This window comes from Lemur catta, chromosome 8 (assembly GCF_020740605.2).
Source record: "Lemur catta isolate mLemCat1 chromosome 8, mLemCat1.pri, whole genome shotgun sequence".
In the NCBI taxonomy this organism is placed as follows: domain Eukaryota; kingdom Metazoa; phylum Chordata; class Mammalia; order Primates; family Lemuridae; genus Lemur; species Lemur catta.
In genome coordinates, this window is record NC_059135.1 from 8,276,803 (window position 1) to 8,297,462 (window position 20,660).

Sequence of the window (20,660 nt, forward strand, 5' to 3'; positions counted from 1 at the left end):
CCAGTGAGAATGGCCTTTATCAAAAAGTCCCAAAACAATAAATGGTGGTGTGGATGTGGAGAGATAGGAACACTAATACACTGCTGGTGGGACTGCAAACTAGTACAACCTCTGTCGAAGGTAATACGGAGATGCCTCAACGAGCTACAGGTAGAACTACCATTTGACCCAGTAATCCCATTACTGGGCATCTACCCAAAAGAACAAAAGACATGCTATAAAAAAGACGTCTGTCTTATTTATTTTTAAGGATTGTTCCCACCCTTATCTCAAATGTTTTGTTGTTCAAAGTCCCAGCCTTATACGTTACATAATGTTTGAAAGCAGCATATTATACAATCAAATTTTCTCATGATTGGTCAACTTAAAGACAGCAAGGCTACAGCGATGGAAAACCAACAATATGAATGATGAGGCATCAGCAGAAAATCACTGGATAATCACTTTTTTCTGCCTCTTGGTGGTTTTGGCAGATATCCTTTCTGAAAGAAAAGAGATTAATGATATGATGGGTTCTTGTTTTTATTTTATGGACTCAATATTTCTGAATGTCTTCCAGATATTTCTACTTGCATATCCCTCTTTCAACTCAAATTCTAGGTATCTTCCATGATTCCTCAGGGATTAAAGGATAAAAGAAGTGTTTAGGCTACTTTCTCTGGCCTCATGATGTCCACAGTCAGTTCAATGAATGTATCACACCTCATTATCCACAACTTGTTAACACTTTGTGGAGCAGATTTTCATGCCATCCTTTCTTATGAATGTAGAATGCCTTGTTCTACATTTTTGCTTGTCAGAACTGTTCTACTTTTAAGACCAAGCTCAGTGCAAACTGTTCTAAGAAACCATTCTCAAACTCAAAGGCAGAAATGCCCTTCCTTCCTCCCTCCTTCATCTCTTCCTGCAAATGTCTTTCTTCAGAGCATTCACACTGTGCAGGCCTATGGTTACGAAAGCACAGCCCTCTTCCCAGGTAGGGGCTCACACCTTGTACTCCCTCGTGGCTTTAGATGTAGCTCAATAAACATTTACCTAACAAAGACCTCCCTCTTCTTTATGGTTAGACTGGCACAGGGAGGGGCTGTCTGAGGTGTGCAACTGAGAAATCACTGTATCCGGAGTCAAAAGAAATAGATTCATCCTCAACAAAGTGCCTGTCCCTGCTTTGTCCACATCAGGGGATTCATATGAGGAGCACAGCAGTTAGTTTAAAATACAATTTATTTGTATTCTCTTTCAAGAACAAATTTGAGGTGACTTATGAAAAGGAATATTTTCCAAATATTGTGCAATGTAGGAACTAACTATCCTGAGGTATTATATTGAGATATATAATTCTACTATGTTACTTTTAACATTGGCCCCCAAAGTTTAAGACCCCTTTCCCTCCAATTTAAGTTACTTTCATGTGACCAAACTGCACAGTTCATTCCTGGCAGAGTCAAGTCCACTATTTACTGTCTTAGCTTCAAAAGGAGAAGAGTTACTGTGCTTAGAGGAGTGAGCTGTAGTATAAGCCATCCATGGTCACACCTGGGGGAACGTTATTAATAGTAGCAGCATATGCACTGGGCCCTGGGCAAAGGGAGTCGTGACGATTTTCTGGACACCTAGAAATTCTGCTAAAGCCTGGTATGACAGCCCAATCCTCAATTTAAGCTGTTTATCAGTAGAATACCTCTATCAGGTGTTTCAGGGGAAATCCACCGCAGCGTATACATTGCTTCCAGTCGCTGGATTCATTGTAGCCTCCTTTAATTTTAAATTGCCTGAGAGTGAGCCACCTTCCAGTCTCACTCTTTATACACTTCACTGCGGTTCCTGTAAGAGCAAGACAAGCTCAGCTCCCGACTGTGAAAACACCTACACTTGGCCTCCCCCAACACTGGATCTGGAGCCACCCACTTTGGGTTCAGGATCAGCAGCAGGAGAGTCTGAATTTTCCTCTCTGACATCAGGGGCCCCACACTCAGGCTGAAACGCCAGGCAAGAAGGGAACTCCCGGCCATGTGTGCATATTTCTTTGACCTTCAAGCAGTGAGTCCTGTGTGACTCCACCCAGAGAGGACTCTTGGAAGCTTGCTCTTGGTTTCCTCTGGACTTTGCCCCATGTGCCTTTTCCCTTTGCTGACTTTGCTTTGCGTCCTTTCAGTCTTACAAACCCAAGCTGTGAGTGTGACTTTGTACCAAGGCTTAGGAGAGCTCCTAGCAAATCAGACCTGGGGCTGGTCTTGGGGTCCCCCAAAGCAGGTATCTACTCCTCAACAGTGTGCTATTTGCATGGGTATTTTCCAGTTGAAAATCCTAGATGACCAGAAAACTCACCTTGTTTAAATTTCTCCTTATATAGAGTCCCCTTTATGTCACCACAGGTCACAGGAAGTTCAGGAAGTTGAAAATTCATACTTTCATCTTTGGGAATTCTTGGACCTGCAAGGAAGCATTTTTTTCATTCCATCTTCCTCTATAGCTGGGCAGCATCTCTCCCACCCATCCTCAGATCCTTCTTCTTATTATTATTAGATGCAAATTTATTAGGAAATACAAATCTATTAAAATGCAATTCATTAATTAATTAAATACAAATCCTTTTATAACCAATATATATTTGTAAGAAACCAACAGAGATTCATAAAACACTGCTTCTGGCATTAACATTACTATGTGTCTTGTAAATTTTCAGCATGAACTTCATAGAAGTCTGAAAGATGAGAGCAACTTTTCTTTTTTTATGTAATTTAATTAATTTATTTATTTTAATTCAAGATTTTATGGGGGTACAAATATTTTGGTTACATGTAATGTGTTTGCCTCACCGAAGCCAGGGCTACAAGCATGTCCTTCCCCCATACAGTGTGTGCTCCACTTCCATTACCTGTGGGTTTGTCCCCCCCTGCCCTCCCCACCTGACTGGCACCCTGTGAATATTACTACCATGTGAACACCTTAGTGTTGATCAGTTAATACCAATTTGATGGCGAGTACAGGTGTTGCATGTTTATTCATCTTTGGGATACCCCACTTTGAAGGATGGGCTCAATCTCTATCCAGGATAATATAGGAGGTACTAGTTCACCATTGTTTTTTGTAGTTGAGTAGTATTCCATGGTATATATATACCACACTTATGTATTGATGGTCACTTGGGTTGTTTCCACATCTTTGCAGCTGTGAATTGTGCTGCTATAAACATTCGAGTGCAGATGTCTTTATTATAGAATGTCTTTTTTTCCTTTGGATATATGCCTAGTAGTGGGATTGCTGGATCAAATGGTAGTTCTACTTTTAGCTCTTTGAAGTATCTCCAAATTAGTTTCCACAGGGGTTGTACTAATTTCCAGTACCACCAGCAGTGTAAGAGTGTTCCAATCTCTCCACATCTACGCCAGCATTTGTTATTTTGGGACTTTTTGATAGAGGTCATTCTCACTGGACTAAGGTGATATCTCACTGTAGTTTTGATTTGCATTTCCCTAATGATTAGAGATATTGAGTACTTTTTTATGTTTGCAGGCCATTTGTCTCTTTTGAAAAGTTTCTGTTCATGTCCTTTGCCCATTTATTGATGGGGTTGTTTGATTTTTTTCTTGTTGATTTTCTTAAGTTCTATATAGGTTCTTGTTATCAGCCCTTTATCAGATGTGCAGAAAGCAAATGTTTTCTCCCATTCTGTAGGTTGCTTGTTCACTCCAGTGATAGTTTCCTTGGCTGTGCAGAAGCTTTTTAATTTGATCAGGTCCCATTTGTTTATTTTTGTTGATACTGTGATTGCTTTGGGGTATTCTTCATAAATTCTTTACCTAGGCCACTGTCTAAAAGAGTCTTCCCAACATTTTCTTCCAGAATTCTTAAGGTTTCATGCTTTATGTTTAAGTCTGTCATCCATTGTGAGTTGATTTTTGTGAGAAGTGAGAGGTGGGGATCCAGTTTCAATCTTCTGCATATGGATACCCAGTTTTCCCAGCACCACTTATTGAATGGAGAGTTTATTCCCCAGCGTATACTTTTTTCTGCTTTGTCGAAGATTGGATGGCTATATGAGGATGGTTTTTCACCTGAGATCTCTGTCCTATTCCAACGGTCTATGTCTCTGTTCTTGTGCCAGTACCATGCTGTTTTGGTTACTATAGCCCTGTAGTAAAGTTTGAAGTCTGGAAGACTGATGCCAGACTTGTGGCCAAGTTTGTGGCTCCCGTACTGGCTGCCCCTAAGCCAGTTAAGAAAAATGATTTTTCACTCAGAGCACAGAATACAAAATAAAAATCTAGATAGTTCACTATTAAAAGTGTTTTTACCTCTTTTTCTGCCTCTTCTGCTTCTTCTTGTCCTCACAGGTCTAGGGATGGCAGTTTTTCTCTCTGAGAAAGTAGAAAAATAACACCAACATCTCTTGTTTATGACATTGCATCACAAATAGTAGTGTTTTACCAAAACACCATTCAATTGTAACTTTTCAGGGAATTTGTAGAAATTAAGGCCCCAGGTCTAAGAGATGTAGAGTTAAAGATAGCACAAAGGATTGACTTTAAAAATATCTCAGAAGAATGTAGTATCTGATATATTAATATATGTTGATTGGGTGTGTCCAAAAAAGAGTGAGTCATTCTAGATGCATGTTTACATATGTTGCCTTTGCTCTGCCCCAGTCAGAGCTACAAGCGTGTTTATCCCTCAGATGGTGCACACCACAACCATTAGATGTGAATATACACATCCCCTCCTCCCTTCTGCCGCCTGTCCAAAACCTGATGTATGTTACTACTACTATATGTGCATGTAAGTGTTGATCAATTAATACCAGTTTGATGGTGAGTACATGTGGTGCTTGTTTTTCCATTCTTGTGATACTTCACATAGTAGAATGGGCTCTAGCTCCATCCAGGATAATACAAGAGGTGCTAGATCACCATTGTTTTTTGTGGCTGAGTAGTACTCCATGGTGTACATATACCACATTTTATTAATCCACTCTTTGACTCTTCCCCTATGCCTTCCTCTCTTCCTTAAGAAATAACCTCTCCGACATCAATACTTATTACCTCCATTTCTGTCTTTTGGTATTTTCCCAGTTCCTAGGGACTTTCTTCTGTTAAGGTGAGGGCTCACTGCTTGAGGTGCTGGCCCCTTCCCCTTCTTGCTTCCATCCCAGGATACCAGGACTGCCTCAATGGGCCCTGATGAAATGCCTGAGCCCCTTACCTGGTAGCCTGTGATTCACAGCTACAAATTTATCCAGTCAGCCTTACCTATTATTTCAGATGCCTGGTTGTGGTTAGTTCTTGCTTGGGCTTGCTGCTTATTTTCTGAGTTAAAAAATGGCTTTTCCTTCATTATATTCATCAATGGCACAAAACGGGAATTACTTTGGAGTCCTTGGCTGGAGAGTTCTGCCCCTGGGCCAAATTGTAAGGAACAAAGAATTTTCATTTGTTTTCCCACTGGGCTCTTCACTGCCATTGATAACTCCCTCTTCCCAAAATCTCTGCATGGGCTCAAAGTCTTTCCAGACAAAGTCAGTTGGAAAAGACTGGAATAAGTCCCTACTTCCTCAAATGCACAGACATAAATGTAAAGTAACAAGAAACATAAAAAAACAAAGAGACATAAGACCACCAAAAAACCACAATCTTTTGGTGGTTGATCCCAAAGCAATGGAAATAACAAACTGTCTCACAAAGAATTCAAAATAATTGTTTTAAGGAATCTGAGAAAACTTCAAGAAAATACAGAGGAATGATTCACTGAAATCCGGGAGACAATAAACTGCCAAAAGGAAAATTTTAATAGAGATATTGATATTATTAAAAAAAATCACACAGAAATTCTTGATCTGAAAAATACAATGAATGAAATGAAAAATGTAACAGAGCATCAACAGCAGAACTGATCATGTAAAAGAAAGAATTGGTGAACTCAAAGACAGGTTATTTGAGCACATGAGAAGAAAACAGAATGAAAGGAATAAAAAAATTGTAGGATTTGTGAGACACATTAAAAGAGCTAATACTTGAGTCATAGGAATTCATAAAGGAGAAGAGAAAGACAAAGGGGTAGAAAGCTTTTTTAAAGAAATAATAGCAGAAAATGTTCTAAATCTGAGGAAAAACATAAATTTCTATGTACAGGAAGCTGAGAAATCTCCAATCAGATTCAATCCAAACAAAACTAAACTAAGACGTACTATAATCAAACTGCCAAGAGTTAAGTACAAAGAGAGGATCTAGAAAACAGCAAAAAAAAAGAAGCAAATAGCATATAAGGGTGTTTCAATAAGGCTAGTAGTGCATTTCTCAGCAGAAACCTATAAGTCAAAAGAGAGTGGGATGATATATTTAAAATACTAAAAGAAAAAAAATCCTGTCCACCGAGAATACTGTACTTTTGGACAGGCGCGGTGGCTCACACCTGTAATCCTAGCACTCTGGGAGGCCGAGGTGGGTGGATCATTTGAGCTCAGGAGTTCGAGACCAGCCTGAGCAAAAGCAAGACCTTGTCTCTACTAAAAAAATAGAAAGAAATTATATGGACAACTAAAAATATATACAGAAAAAATTATCCGGGCATGGTGGCACATGCCTGTAGTCCCAGCTACTCAGGAGGCTGAGGCAGGAGGATTGCTTGAGCCCAGGAGTTTGAGGTTGCTGTGAGCTAGGCTGATGCCACAGAACACTAGCCTGCATGACAGAGTGAGACTCTGTCTCAAAAAAAAAAAAAAAAGAATACTGTACTTTTAAGAAATGTCCTTTAGCAATGAAGAAGACATAAACATTCCCAGACAAACACAAGCTGAAGTAATTCATTACCACCAGACCTGTTTTACAAGAAATCTAAAAGAAATTCCTCAAACTGAAAGAAAATGTTGCTGATTAATAATATAAAAATATAAGAAAGTATAAAACTAACTGGTAAAATAAAAGCACAGTCAAAATATAGAGTACTCTAATAGTAACGGTTGTGTATCAATCACTTATATCTCAAGTATGAAGGATAAAAGATAAAACGTAAAAATAATATCTACAATAATTTTTAAGGGACACAATATAAAAGGAAGTACATTTTGACTTCCATAATTTAAATGGAGGGGATAGACTAAAATTGCAGAATTTTTGTATGTGATTAAAGTTAAGTTGTTTTCAGCTTATAATAAATAGCCTGTTACAAGTATAAGATGTTTTTTATAAGCTTCATGTTAACCACAAACTAACCCATAGTAAATATACAAAAATAAAAAGAAATCAAAAAAAGTTTAACACTAGAGAAAAATCACCTAAACACTAAGGAACACAGCAAGAGTGGAAGAAACGAAAGAGGATAAATGAAACAACTGGAAAGCAATTTAAAAAACGGGAGAAGTAATTATTTATCTATCAATAATTAACCTTAAATTTGAATGGATTAAATTTTACAATCAACAACAACAACAAAAAATTTTACAATCGACAGACAAGGAATGGCTAAGGGAATAAAAAAAGTTACCCAAATATATGCAGCTGACAAGAGACTCACTTCTTCTTTAGGACACACATAGAGTAAAAGTGAAAAGATTGAAATAGATATTCCATGCAAATGGAAACCAAAGAAAGAAGGAGTAGCTATACTTATATCAGGTAAAATAACTTCAAGTCAAGTACTGTAAATGAAGACAAAAAAGGTCATTATATCATGATGAAGGGATCAATTCATCAAGATGATATATAATTTACAATTATAAATGTAAATGCACCCAACACCCAAGGAACTAAATACATAAGGGAAATATTAAAAGATCCAAAGGAGAGATAGACTGTAATACAATTATAGTAGGGAACTTCAAAATCTTACTTTCAGAATGGACAGATAATCCAGACAGAAAATCAATAAGAAAACATTAAACATAAAAACTTTAGACCAAATTGACCTAACAGGCATATACAAAACAGTCTAACCAACAGCAGAAGAATACACATTCTTCTAAATTGTACATGAAACATTCTCCAGGATAGATCATATGAAAGGCCATAAAACAAATCTTAAAAACGTCAAAAAGTTTGAAATTATGTCAAGTATCTTTTCTGACCACAGTGATATGTAATTAGAAATGAATAACAGGAAGAATTTTGGAAAATTCACAAGTACGTGGATATTAAACAACATGCTCCTGAAGGAAATTTAAAATATCCTCAGGTAAAAGAAAATGGAGATACAACATACCAAAATTTGTGGGATTCAGTAAGAGCAGTTCTAAGACGGAAAGTTGATAGCAATAAACATCTACATCAAGAAAGGGAAAAGATGTCAAATAATAATAATCTTACACGTCAAGAAACTAGATAAAGAAGAAAAACTAAGCCCTAAAGTAGCAGAAAGAAAGAAATAATAAATATCATATCAGAGATACATGATATAGAGGCTAGAAAAACAACAAAAAGATTAAAATAAAAGCAAGGAGTTGGTTTTCTGAAAAGATAAACAAAATTCATTAACCTTTAGCTAGAGTAAGAAAAACAGAAAGAAGACTCAAATGAATAAAATCAGAAATGAAAGAGGAGATAATACCACTCATAACACAGAAATACAAAGGATCATAAGGGAATACTATGAAAAATTATACACAAACAAATTGGATATCCTAGAAGAAATAATTGGATAAATTCCTAGATACATACAACTTGCCAAGACTGAGTCACAAAGAAATAGAAAAATCTGAACAGATCAATATAAAGTAAGGAGATTTAATCCATAATCAAATACATCCTATCAAGCAAAAGCCCAGGACCACATGGTTTCATTGCTGAATTCTACCATACATTTAAAGAACTAATACCAATTCTTCTCAAACTCCTCTAAAAAAAATGTAGAAGGGGGTATACTTCCAGACTCATTTCATGAAGCCAGCATTACCCTGATACCAAAGCCAGAGAAGAACACTACAAGAAAAGAAAATTACAGGCCCATATCCTTAAAAACAAAGATGAAAAATCCTCCACAAAATACTAGCAAATTAAATTCAATAGCACATTAAAGAGATATTCACTATGATGAAGTGGGATTTCTTCCTGGTATGCAATGATGGTTCAACATACACAAATCTATAAAGGTCACCCACTGCCTTAATAAAATGAAGGACAAAAACCGTATAATCATCTCAATAAATGCAGAAAAAGCATTTGACAAGATTCAAAATTCTTTCATGATAAAAACCCTCAACATAATAAAAACTCTCAGCAAATTAGCTATAGAAGAAATGGACCACAACACAATAAAAGTCATGTATGACGAGCCCACAGCTACCATCATACTCAACAGTGAAAAGTCAAAAGCTTTCCCTCTAAGACCAGGAATAATATTAGGGTACACTTTCTTCACTACTCCTACTCAATATAGTAATGTAAGACCTATCCAGAGCAATTAGGCAAGAAAAAGAAATAAAAGACAACCAAATTGGACAGAAAGAAGTTAAATTGTCCCTATTTGCAGATGACATGATCTTATATGTAGAAAACCCTGAATACTTCACCAAAAAACTGCTAGAACTAAGAAACAAATTGAGTAAAGTGGAAGGATACAAAATCAATGTGCAAAAATCTGTTGCGTTTCTATACACAAACAATAAAGTAACTGAAAAAGAAATCAGGAGAACAATCCAATTTACAATAAGTACAAAAAATACTTAAGAATACATTTAACCAAGAAAGTGAAAAACTTTTACATGGAAAACACTAAGACATTTATGAAAGAAATTGAATAAGAAACAAAGAAATGGAAAGACATCCCATATCCATGGACTGGAAGAATTAATATTGTTAAAATGTCCACATTACTCAAAGTGCTGTATAGATTTAATGCAATCCATATGACAATTCCAATGGTGTTTTTCACAAAAATAGAAAAAACAACTCTAAAATTTGTGTGGAAGCAAAAAAGATCCTGAATAGCCAAAGCAATTGTAAAGAAAAAGAACAAAGCCGAAAGCATCACACTATTTGACTTTAAAACATACTATTATTGGGCCAGCAGTGTCTTGTGATGGCTCCTCCTTCAGGACCCACACCTGGGTGGGAGCTCAGACAGACTCCTCTCCCTGCCGTCCCTATGGTCCTTCCTCATTCTTCCCCGACTCACAATCTCCACTCAGCACCTCGGGCCCCTGTTCCTCTTAGCAGCTGAGAAAGGTCTCTCCTGTCGTTATTACCTTGTTCAAAGCTTAGTTGGCTGCTGGGCCCCTCCTCTCTCCCTTCTTCATCAATTTCTTGTAAATACAATTTGTCTGGGAGCACTGAAGAGCCGGAGAGAGTCAGCGGGAGAGAGAAGGCAATTAGTTACCTCCACCAGAGACCAGTGACAGCATCTGTAAATTTTACATTTAGGAATTTCCAGCCCTTGCGTCACTCAGAGCTCAGTGGGTCCCACATGACTCAATGTTCTCCCATCATCCTCTGGGACAGAAAAGAGAAGACCCCATCAAGGAAGACTTTGTCTACCACACAGAAAAGAGACACTCAAGATTTTAGGGTAAGAGAGAAGTGAAACATTGTGAGCCATGTTACTCGCCTAAAAAAGTTTTCAGATGGCAGGAAAAACACATTTCAAAATAACTAATAGAAGTAAAGTGTGTGTTCTGAACTGTTCAAACTAAGGAAGAAATGGGGATTTCTTGGGGAGAAGGTCTTGGGTCCTAGAGAGCTGATTATAAAATAGAAAACCCCAACAACTTTAGTAATGGGGCTAGAAAAGAGGAAGGTTTTGGTTTAACTGTGTCAGGGAGGAGGAGCGATTCCCAGAGAAACATAACAGAGGACACGGGGCCTGGGGGGCAGCTCGCATGGACTTCAGGGTCCAGGAGGAGGCAGCGTCTCCCTGAGGGCAAGGGGGCGACTGCACTGAGTGAGGCAGTGGGCAGTGCCCTGGACAGTGGTTATACTCAGCGTGCATCACCCAAGCACAGGGAGCTACTCTGGAACCAGGGAGGGGGAACCTGTAGTCCATGGAGAATATCAGAGCCCCTGGGATGTGAGCAGTAAAGGTAACACCATTCCATGGGCACCCACAGCCTGGGGACATTAAATATAATATTGACTTGAAATTTGGGCCCACGTATTTGGTTGCCTTTAGTTTCCTCTTCTGATTTGAATGATGTGCAATGAAAATTATTTTATTTTTAATTAGATAAGGTTACTACTGACACAAATCAACAAGCCATATATACATCCTTAAAATTTTTTTCTTTGCTTATAGACCTGTAGTGTCTCTTTATTGCCTCTTAAGTAAACTTCAAATTCCTTAGCTTTAATTGCCAGACCTTTCAAAATCTTTCTCCAACTTATTTCTGTTGAATCAGCTTCTACACTGCTTTGCACTCTTGGATTTGGCCAACTCCAGTTTGGTCTGTTTTGCAGGTATGCTCTCGCACTTTTATTCCTGTTCCCACAGCATTCACCCTGCTCAGGGCATGTGCCTACCTTTCTTGTGATGTCTCTAGCCTTATTTGGAGAACTGGGTTGAGACCAAACTGTGTTGGAATAAAAAGTTTTCAAGGTAAATTTAAAAAAATGAAGGGCATCCTCTTTACTGTGTCCCAATAAAAGAGTAAAATATGCCTTCTCAGGAAAAAGTCTAGAAGCAAACTGTTAGTTTTGTATAACACCAAAAATAATCCCTAGCAGATCAATCAGTTTTGTGATTATTTGGTTAATGTTTGCTTCACTCCTTGTGGATAAAGGCAAATTTGACCCAGGGTTTACTTCCTTCTTCATTAATCTGGAAGTTATGGCCTTTTTGCTCTGTTACTAGGCAAACACTGGGCTTAGAAAATACCCATGACTGGCATACTGGGAAAGACTAAATATCAACTACGAATAACTGGTGGGAAGCCATATTTTGGTCTTTCTTCAATGTGGTAACTCTTGTAACTCAGCTTATCTACTGTGGAGTCCTTAAAAGCTATGATTGTGGAGTTTTTATAAGAGACATTGCCTCCCACAGGGATGTGGTGCTAGGCTAAGATGGATCCTCTAAGCACAGGTAAGCTGTCACTCAAGGCAGGTAGCAGTCAACTTGGTGGACTGCTGTGTAGACCACTGCAAACGCTCTCACTGAAGAGAAGCAACTGATGCTGCCCTGTTGGGATTCTGTGTTGCTTATCCTATGTTCTTCTAAGTAAAGCTGATGCCAGTGTAGCTCTGGTTGTCTTGTGAGTCTAAATGTCCAGTTAAGCAGACCTCTAGATGGTTGTTGTTCCATAGCTATTACACCATAGCTTTAAGAAGGCTCATGGCATGCCTGTTTTGTTAGCTACTGTATCCCTATTGCCCAGCACAGCGTGTGGTGGAAGAACAATACATGCTTATTGAAAAAAATTGGCCCTAGACCTCAAAGGATAGGTAGTAAATCTAATTACCACTTCTGAAGCTTTCACGAACAGGAATTAAAGCAGGGTATTCCTTCATGTTGATGTTACTGAACAATATCTTCAGAACTTTTAGGTTAAAGTTCTTCTCCAGCTCATTGAGAACATTGTACACCACTCGTTTTACGGGGACCAGGTTTCTACAAGATTCTTCAAAATCCTTAAAAAATATTGGATGGGAAAAATATAAATACAGATTTCAAAGAACTGTGGAAAGTAATTTTATGATTAATGTATTCCAATTTCCCTACATAGGTGTCTTCTTCATGTAATGATTTATAATTTTTATATATTCATATAGCTACTAAATGAAACAAGTAAATCCATCCTCCTTAAAAATAACCATTGATGAGTCTGATCTCTTCAGCCTCATTTACATTAGATGTAAAAAGAAGCAGTTTTGAAGAATAAAACTGGATTAAAGTTAAAGGATGTGTAGCCCTTTAAGAGCCTGGCTGAGATGTTTAGGAGTAGACTTAGCAGGTGATGAGTGGCTGTTCTGTTTGATGGACACTCTCTGCCCTTTCCCCAGGACTGCCTTGGCCTGAAGGGCTCAGGGAAACCAGGTGACCATTCTTCCCTTGCCTTGAACTTGGCCATAGAGGAGGCATACTCAAAGGCAAAGAGAATACTTCCTGTTATGTATCTTCAACAAGGCCTAGTGGTGAAAATTACCCAAATTTAAAAAATTAAAAAAGGGGGGAAAAAAAAGAAACCTGAAAGATGTTGGAGAAAGAATAGGAAGCATCTACTCCCAAATTTGTCCTAATCATACGCTAATTCCTGTGGGTTTTAATGTTCTTAAATCTAGATATTTTAAATTGATATTAACTCAAATAAAATGCCATGCCAATTACCATTTCAGTAAATCAATTCATTAAAATTATTCAATTCATTAAAATATTTTTAATGTTTAGTTTATGTTATATTGCATCAATCCCTACAAGACACTGTACATTTATGGAGTATGCCGATTTCTGACCCCGCTTATTTCCAGTGCCGTTCACCCTGACGCCAGAGGGTGCCATGGACACCATTCCTTCAGTTAGAAGCAGGATCATCTTTGGTGATGTCTGCTTCTCCCCTACCCTCTGCCTTACAGGAGCACTTACAGAAATACTTGAAAATGTTCCCCACTCATAGAAGACCCCTCAGTCAGCCACTTGTACCCCAAAGTTTGGGTCTAGGATATCAAAGCCAAATTTACTTTGCAGCTGGTTTACCAGGTTATGACATAATGAACTTTACTTACTGCAAACATTTTTTTTGTGATCAATTCATGGTCACGGAGGTGCTCAAGGAATGGAAATGTCTTTCTTATTGCACATGAAATCTCCACCTTATGTTTTTTGAAGTGACTGAATATACGGTCATAGATAAGCCTGTCCTCTACGTTCTGCTCTTCTATGGCCATCCTAGGGAAAAAAGATACCATGTAGAAACAGTCATCAAGATTCTGACATGTTTTTGGAGGATGTAAGATTTTATATATGAAAAACAGGCTTCGAAGACTGAACATATGTAAAACAGGTGGTCTTGAGTAGAGGCCAGAGTAAATGGAATTGAAGCAAAGATGTAATAGAAGAAAGCATGGAGGTTATGAAAGACTAATATATAGAACTGAAAAACTCCTGTCCATCCTGATCAAGCCATTGTAAAGATATCTTCACCTAAACATAACTGGAATATTTTTGACTTAAAAAATCATGAATAGATACTGAATTTTATCAAGTGTGTCTACAGAGGTATTCATATAATTTTTCATTTTTATTCTTTAATTTACTAAATCACATTGATTTTTCACTGAAAAATGTGGACCGTATTTTTCCATTGTCTTCCTACATTCAGTGCCCCCTATGAAAAGCCCACCTTTAATCAGGTTTTCATTCCTTTGTCAGTAAGTTTCTTTTACTTTCTGAAATCTTTATGATTCTTTTTTGTCCTTGATGTTCTAGATTTTCATGATAATATATCTAGGTATGGGGTTTAAAGTTCCTCTTGGCTTTAGCAACGCAGTTAGCCACTAAGAATGAGGCTTTCAGTGCAGACACATTTGATGAAGTGTTGGCCTTCAATAATTGTTTGTGTTCTTTGTGTTCACATTTTTTTCTTTTGAAAAACTCCAAAGTCTTGTCTGTTAATGCAGAATGCTTGGTCTTCATGTGGTGAAGCAGTTTTGAAGGTTTCATGACTTCTTGGATAGTCAGTCACCACATATACAATGCGGGCTTGGAGAATATGAATCACCTGTTGCAATGAGCCTGTAATTTAAGTTGGACTCTTGGTATTTTCTTTTAAATGCAGCTTTCATTTTGTAGGCAGTCCTTCATTATCTACTGTCTCATCATTGGCTCTTTCCCCCTTTTCAAAGACGCTTTCCAGCGACATTTGTTTTTTTACTCATTTTTGCTAGGGTTGGCTAGTGGGCTTACCAAAACTGTGACTGAGACAAGTGCACAGTACAGGAAAGAGGCGTGGATGGAAATAGTAAATAAAACAATGGGCAGGCCATGCACAGACTAAAATAAGTGTCGGATTCTGACTTAAAGCCTACCACCAGATGCAGCTGTACCATTGATGTACATCAACTCACTTGCCACTATAAAGCCTGCCACCACATGTAGCTTAACAGTTGAAGTAAGATGCTTACTTGCCACTATAAAGCCTGCCACCAGATGCAGCTTGTCACTTGAAACTCACTGATAGAATTTTGATATAAGTCTACAAGCAATTGGTTTATTATGGTCTCTGTGCAGTCAAACCTCTCTACTAATGATAATCTGCATTTGCAGCCGCTCCCCAGCACTAGCATCACCACCTCAGCTCCACCTCAGATCATCAGGCATTAGATTCTCATAAGGAGCATGAGACCCAGATCCCTCACATGTGCTGTGTATTTACAGCAGGGTTTGTGCTTCTGTGAGAATTGAATGCTGCCACTGATCTGACGGGAGGCTCACCTCCTACTGTGCAGTACCAGTCCATGGCCTGGGGGTTGGGGACCGCAGTGATAAAGGGCATTTATCAGAAACCCTCAATTTAAACATTATAAACATTCCCCTAAAATCAGGAACAAAACTAAAATGGTCATTTTTACTGCTATTCAGTTTAACTGGCTGTCCTGGCTAATGCTCTATGACACATACACACACACACACACACACACACACACACACGAGGGGGAGAGAAAGAAGTTAAACAAGAAAAAAATATATAGAGGTATATATTTGAAAAGGAGAAGACAGAACTCCTAATATATTTGAATATGTAGTTATTTCTCCAGGAAAATACAAGACAATATTAGGATGAAGAAGACCACTTAGTAAAATTCCTACATGCAAGATCAACAAACAAATATTGATAGATTTCCCTATGCCAGCAATAAATAATTAGGAAATGTAAAAGAAAAACGAACTCCCACTTACAAATTAAATTTTATATGCCTAGCACTAAGTTGATCCAATGAGAATATGACAGGACTCATTAAACATTACTATAGAACTTCAAATACTTGAACACTTGAATAAATGAAGAGATATACATGTTTGTAGCTGGGATCATTCAGAGTTGTTTAAAATGTAAATTCTTCCTAAATTTATCTTTTCATTCAATGTCTCTCAATTGAATTCCAGCAAGATAGGTTACAGAACATTACCTATAAAATCACAGTAACTAAAACATTTCATTAGGAAACAAATAAAAAATAGAACCATGGGTCAGAACACGGGTCACCTATACAGATTCATACATAAGAGAGAATATAGTAAAATAGTGCCTACTGTGTGAATGTGGTTTTTCTCTCAAAATATCTCATTATACTGTAGCTCTTAGGCAACTTCAGCATACAATTTTCTTTTCTTTCCTTATATTCTAAAACTTTAATATTTTCACATAAAAGAAGCAATTTATGGCTTCTCTATAGCATATCTGGGTTGCCAGCATCACCACTGTCCCACGTCGGGGCCATTATTAAGTAAAATAAGGGCTCCTTGAGCACTGCGATACCACAACAGTTGATCTGATACTTGAGACAGTTTCTAAGTGACTAACGGGCAGGCAGGTGGCATCTACAGCATAGAGGTGCTGGACAAAGGGATGGGTCCCACCCCAGGTGGGACTGAGAGGGACTACATGAGATTTCATCACACTACTCAGAATGGCATGCAATTTCTAACTTATAAATTATTTATTTCTGGAATTTTCCATTGAATATTTTCAGACCTCGGTTGACTGCTAGTAATTGAAATGATGGAAAACAAAATTGTGGATAAGAGAGGACTACTGTAGTTTATAGTAGCATAAAACATCAAATATCTATGAAGAAATCTAGAAGCACAAAACCTTCAGACATAAAAATAGAAATTTTATTAGAAAATATTTTTAAATTAGTAATATACATAAATATATAATGTATTCATGAGATGGAAGACATAATACTGTTAAGATGTCAAATCTCTTCAAATTGGTCCATACACTCAGTGCAATCTCATACAAAATCACAATAAGATTTTGAGAAGCTGTTTTGGAAACACAAAGGTCAAGACACTTTGCAGGAAGAGGAGACGTAGATTTACTCTACCATGTATCAGGAGTTGTTGGGAAGCTGTCACCATTGTGACAGTGTAGTACTGGCACAAGCAGGGGCAATCACGGAACAATGGCAGGGAAGAGAGAGCACAGAAAAGCACCTGCCTATATGGCAACGTGGTTAAGGAAAAGGGTAACACTGCAAATCAGTGGGGAAAAGGATGGTTTAATCAATTAATCGTGTCCTCAGAAAAATTGTTAAGAATCAAAATAGAGCCTTAAAACAGTAGCTCAGAGAGGAAACAATTTGACCTCCAACAAGGCAGGAAATGTGAAAAAAAATTTCACTCAGATTACGTCTGAGGAGGTGGGAGGTTTGGGGAGAAGCACAGCAGCCACAGTAGGCACAGGAGAGAAGAAAGGAACACGGAATGCAATCTGAAGAAGATGAGCAGAATGTCCTCACAGTGCTTAATGCCACACAAAACCTAAATAAAGCAAGAACCCATTCTACTAAGTGAAGTTTCACAAGAATGGAAAAACAAGCACCACATGTACACACCATCAAATTGGTTTTAACTGATCAACGCTTAAGTGCACATAAAGTAATAACATTCATCGGGTGTCGGGCAGATGGGAGGAGGGGGAGGGGATGGGTATATACAGACATAATGAGTGTGGTGCGCACCGTCAGGGGGATGGACACGCTTGAAGATCTGACTCGGGTGGGGCAAGGGCAATATACGTAACCTAAACATTTGTACCCCCATAATATGCTGGAATGAAAAAGAAAAAAAAACAAAAGAATGTGAAAATGAGATAATAAATTAACAGAATATGAGTTAAAATGGAGATTGCAGAGCTGTAGAAACAAATTAAGATACCCCTCAAAAAGAAACATAATCAATTTTTTTAAATCAGAAATTACAGGAAACAAAAACCTACTAAAAATTAAGTAATTGTCATGGAGGAAAAGTTTGAGACAACCATTATGAACATAAGTAAAAAACTGAAAAGATGAAAGCACTAGCTAGGCAGCACGTAAGAGCTGTGAAGGCTAAAGTTGTACCAATGTACGAAGAATCAGGCCTAAAAACTGAAAAAGAAAAAATGTTCACAGATACTGGAGAAGAAACTTCTCCTTGAATAAAGGTAGAATCAAATCTGCCACCTTGAAGATCACAAGAACTACCTTATACCTGGCAGTGCTCATGGAATTTGTCAGTATCTTTCCTCAGCACTTTATTTATAACAATGAGCATGCATCTCTCTTATAAAATCAAAACCGTGATAGGTGTGTACCTCAACTTTCAAGCCTTAATAAGGTAAAAGTCACCATACAGTTAAAGAACAAGAAAAGTATATTTATACTTACTGGAATATTTAGAGAACTCTCTTATATCACGAAAAAAAAAGGGAAAACACCTCAACTGAATAACACTGGCAAAAAATAAACGAATAATTCATAGAAGAGAGAATTTAAATGGCCAATAAACATGGAAAACTGTTCAACTTCCCACCTAATCAGGAAAATACAAGTTAAATGAGGATGCAACTCTTTATCCATCAGCTTTGTAAAGTTTGGCTGGATGTGGGGAGATGGCTCATCCGTCTCATTTGCTATTGGAAGAAAAGTACATTGACTCAGCCACTTAGAAAGGCAATTTGGCAGGATCTATAAGCAAGAAAATATTAGCACCCATTGCCTCAGTAATTCCACTTATTTAGGTTTTGACACAAGTTAAATACTTGTATACATGCAAAAGAAAAACCAAAAAGAAATAGATAACAATTGTTATTACAGCCTGTTGATAAAAGTGAACACTTGGAAACAACCTAAATGTCCTCCAATTGGGAAAGGGTTAAAAAATTATGATATATCAATTCTATGGAATGGCATGTCACTGTTAAAAAGAATGAGGTAGGTCTATATGTATTAAGGTGAAAAGATGTCTAAGATTTCCACTATTAAGTGAAAATGCAGAACGGCATGTGCAACATAATCCCGTTTATTACAAGACTGGAACACAAATTTTGTATTTATGAAAACACACTGTATACAGGTACATGAGTAGAAAAAGATGAGGAAGGCTGAGCTCAAGACTCTCGATGGGACCAGGAAGGGAAGCTCTCGGGGCTGGGGAGCAAGTGGTGAAGAGGATGTTTTCCTCTAGGTACCTCTACGTTGTTTGAAGCTTTATGAGCAACCACAAATAGCATATTTCTTTTGTGTTGACAAATTTTTAAATTAAAAAATTAAGCAGTGTTATTTATGAACCTATCACTAGAGAAAAGTTAGGATTTCTATCCCTTTTCTTTGCAGAAGTATCCACCATCCTGAAACAGGAAATTAAAATGAAAATAAAAATATTCAGCCTGCACTTTGCCTTTTGCCATCCTGGGCCTTTCTCTTCCTTTTCCTTCTTCTGACCAAGGTCAATAGAGGAAGAAATCAGACCCCAAGACAGTCATGTGAACAGCCAAGGAGTGGCAGGACCCCCTGTGCCAGGGCAGGTGAGACCACAGCATCCAATGTTTAAAGTAAGCCAGGTGTTTACCCCAGAGCATCTATTTTCTAAACTACCTTCTTTGACATGACCCATGTGAAGGTAGAAGAAGGCAGAGGGACATACGAGGATTCAAAGGTCATGGGGAATTAACAAATTCCTGCCTCAAGGGACTCCTGTGTTCAGAGAGTCCTGGCCAGCTGAGCAGCAGCTGCAAACAAGGAAGCCATGTGTGTTATGGCAACCTGGACTCATACCGACGACTGTCCTGCTGCAGTTTAAAACACAATTTCCTCATCATATACTCTTTGATTTTGTTATATTGCATACCTGTGTCCTGGCAAAGCAGGACTAAACTCAAGTAAAACTGTGGACAGGAAGTGCACTAAAGGCACAAAAGCAGCAATATTGCCAGAGATGAGGAGGGAGATAAAGACTCACCCGCTGCTCAGGTTGCGGCCCCTCCCTGCCATCCTGAGAGCCTGGCCTCGATCCCTCCAGTCTACTTGGCCTGTGTCCACTGTAGCTGCCCAGACTCTGGGCAGAATGTCTGCCGACAGACCCACTTACCCAGAGAGGGCTCCGCCCAAATGGGGAAAAGAAAAGTGAAAGTATTTACCCAACCTCATGACCTGCTGTGGACACTGTGTCTCGCCTCCTTCACTCCAAAGGGTTCTCAGGTTTCCTGAAATGTGGCAGAGGGATGGTCAGAGACCCTGGGCAAGGCCTGGAGGACCAGGAAATAAGGACCCCAGGACAAGCAGAGACAGCTCCCAGGAGCCCACGTGTTTGTGCAAAGGACAGAAAAACCATCCACTCAAACCCATTAATTGCTTCTGCTTTCCAAGAAGGTGGCAAGGTTCCTGGGAGTGACGGGGGAGCGGCGGGGGGTGGGGGGACTCCATGTTTCCTCTGCCCCTTGCTGAGAAGGCTGGGGTGGTGGGGGCAGGTTGCAGGGAAAGCCAGAAATGTCAAATCGCTCTCAGGCCCGAGGGAGAGCCTGCACCGGACCGAGTCAGGTCTGCACCTTGGCCCACAGGGCTGGAGAGAGCCGAAACGCTCGGCATTAGACACCGGGGAGGATGTGCCGGGGCAGGACGCTGGAGCCAATCTGGTGACAACGGTTAGCATTTTAGGTGCAAGGGTTTAAGGCCTGTTGACTGTGGGGCTGCTTTACAGCACCAGGGGTGAAGAAGAGACACCTGAGCTTCAGAGAAGTCACTGGAAGCCTGAGAGGG

General features: G+C 38.7%; 1 protein-coding gene across 2 annotated transcripts; it reads right to left on the reverse strand.

Annotated features, from left to right (window-relative positions):
* Nucleotides 1-218: 218 nt before the first annotated feature.
* Nucleotides 219-20,017, reverse strand: LOC123643664 (nuclear autoantigen Sp-100-like). 2 transcript variants are annotated; one of them, XM_045559303.1, is made up of 9 exons: nt 19,864-20,017; nt 13,641-13,803; nt 12,380-12,548; nt 10,175-10,258; nt 5,250-5,396; nt 4,299-4,361; nt 2,329-2,433; nt 1,682-1,824; nt 219-482 (listed from the first exon to the last, which is right to left on the reverse strand). In XM_045559303.1, exons 1-9 carry the CDS (start codon nt 19,893-19,895, stop codon nt 441-443), a joined length of 948 nt encoding a protein of 315 aa, XP_045415259.1. In that variant the 5' UTR covers nt 19,896-20,017; the 3' UTR covers nt 219-440. The 2 variants fall into 2 exon arrangements, with proteins under 2 accessions (XP_045415259.1, XP_045415260.1); XM_045559304.1 differs by lacking the exon at nt 10,175-10,258.
* Between the last annotated feature and the right edge of the window lie 643 nt (nt 20,018-20,660).

What these genes read in the sequence shown, in the direction of transcription:
- LOC123643664 (XM_045559303.1), bottom strand. Translation starts at nt 19,895, where the DNA reads ATGGCAGGGAGGGGCCGCAACCTGAGCAGCGG. An exon ending in TCACAAAAAAAATGTTTGCA is followed by an intron (nt 12,549 to 13,640) that starts GTAAGTAAAGTT and finishes ATATTTTTTAAG; the next exon opens with GATTTTGAAGAATCTTGTAG. An exon ending in CAGAAGAGGCAGAAAAAGAG is followed by an intron (nt 2,434 to 4,298) that starts GTAAAAACACTT and finishes GCTTCCTTGCAG; the next exon opens with GTCCAAGAATTCCCAAAGAT.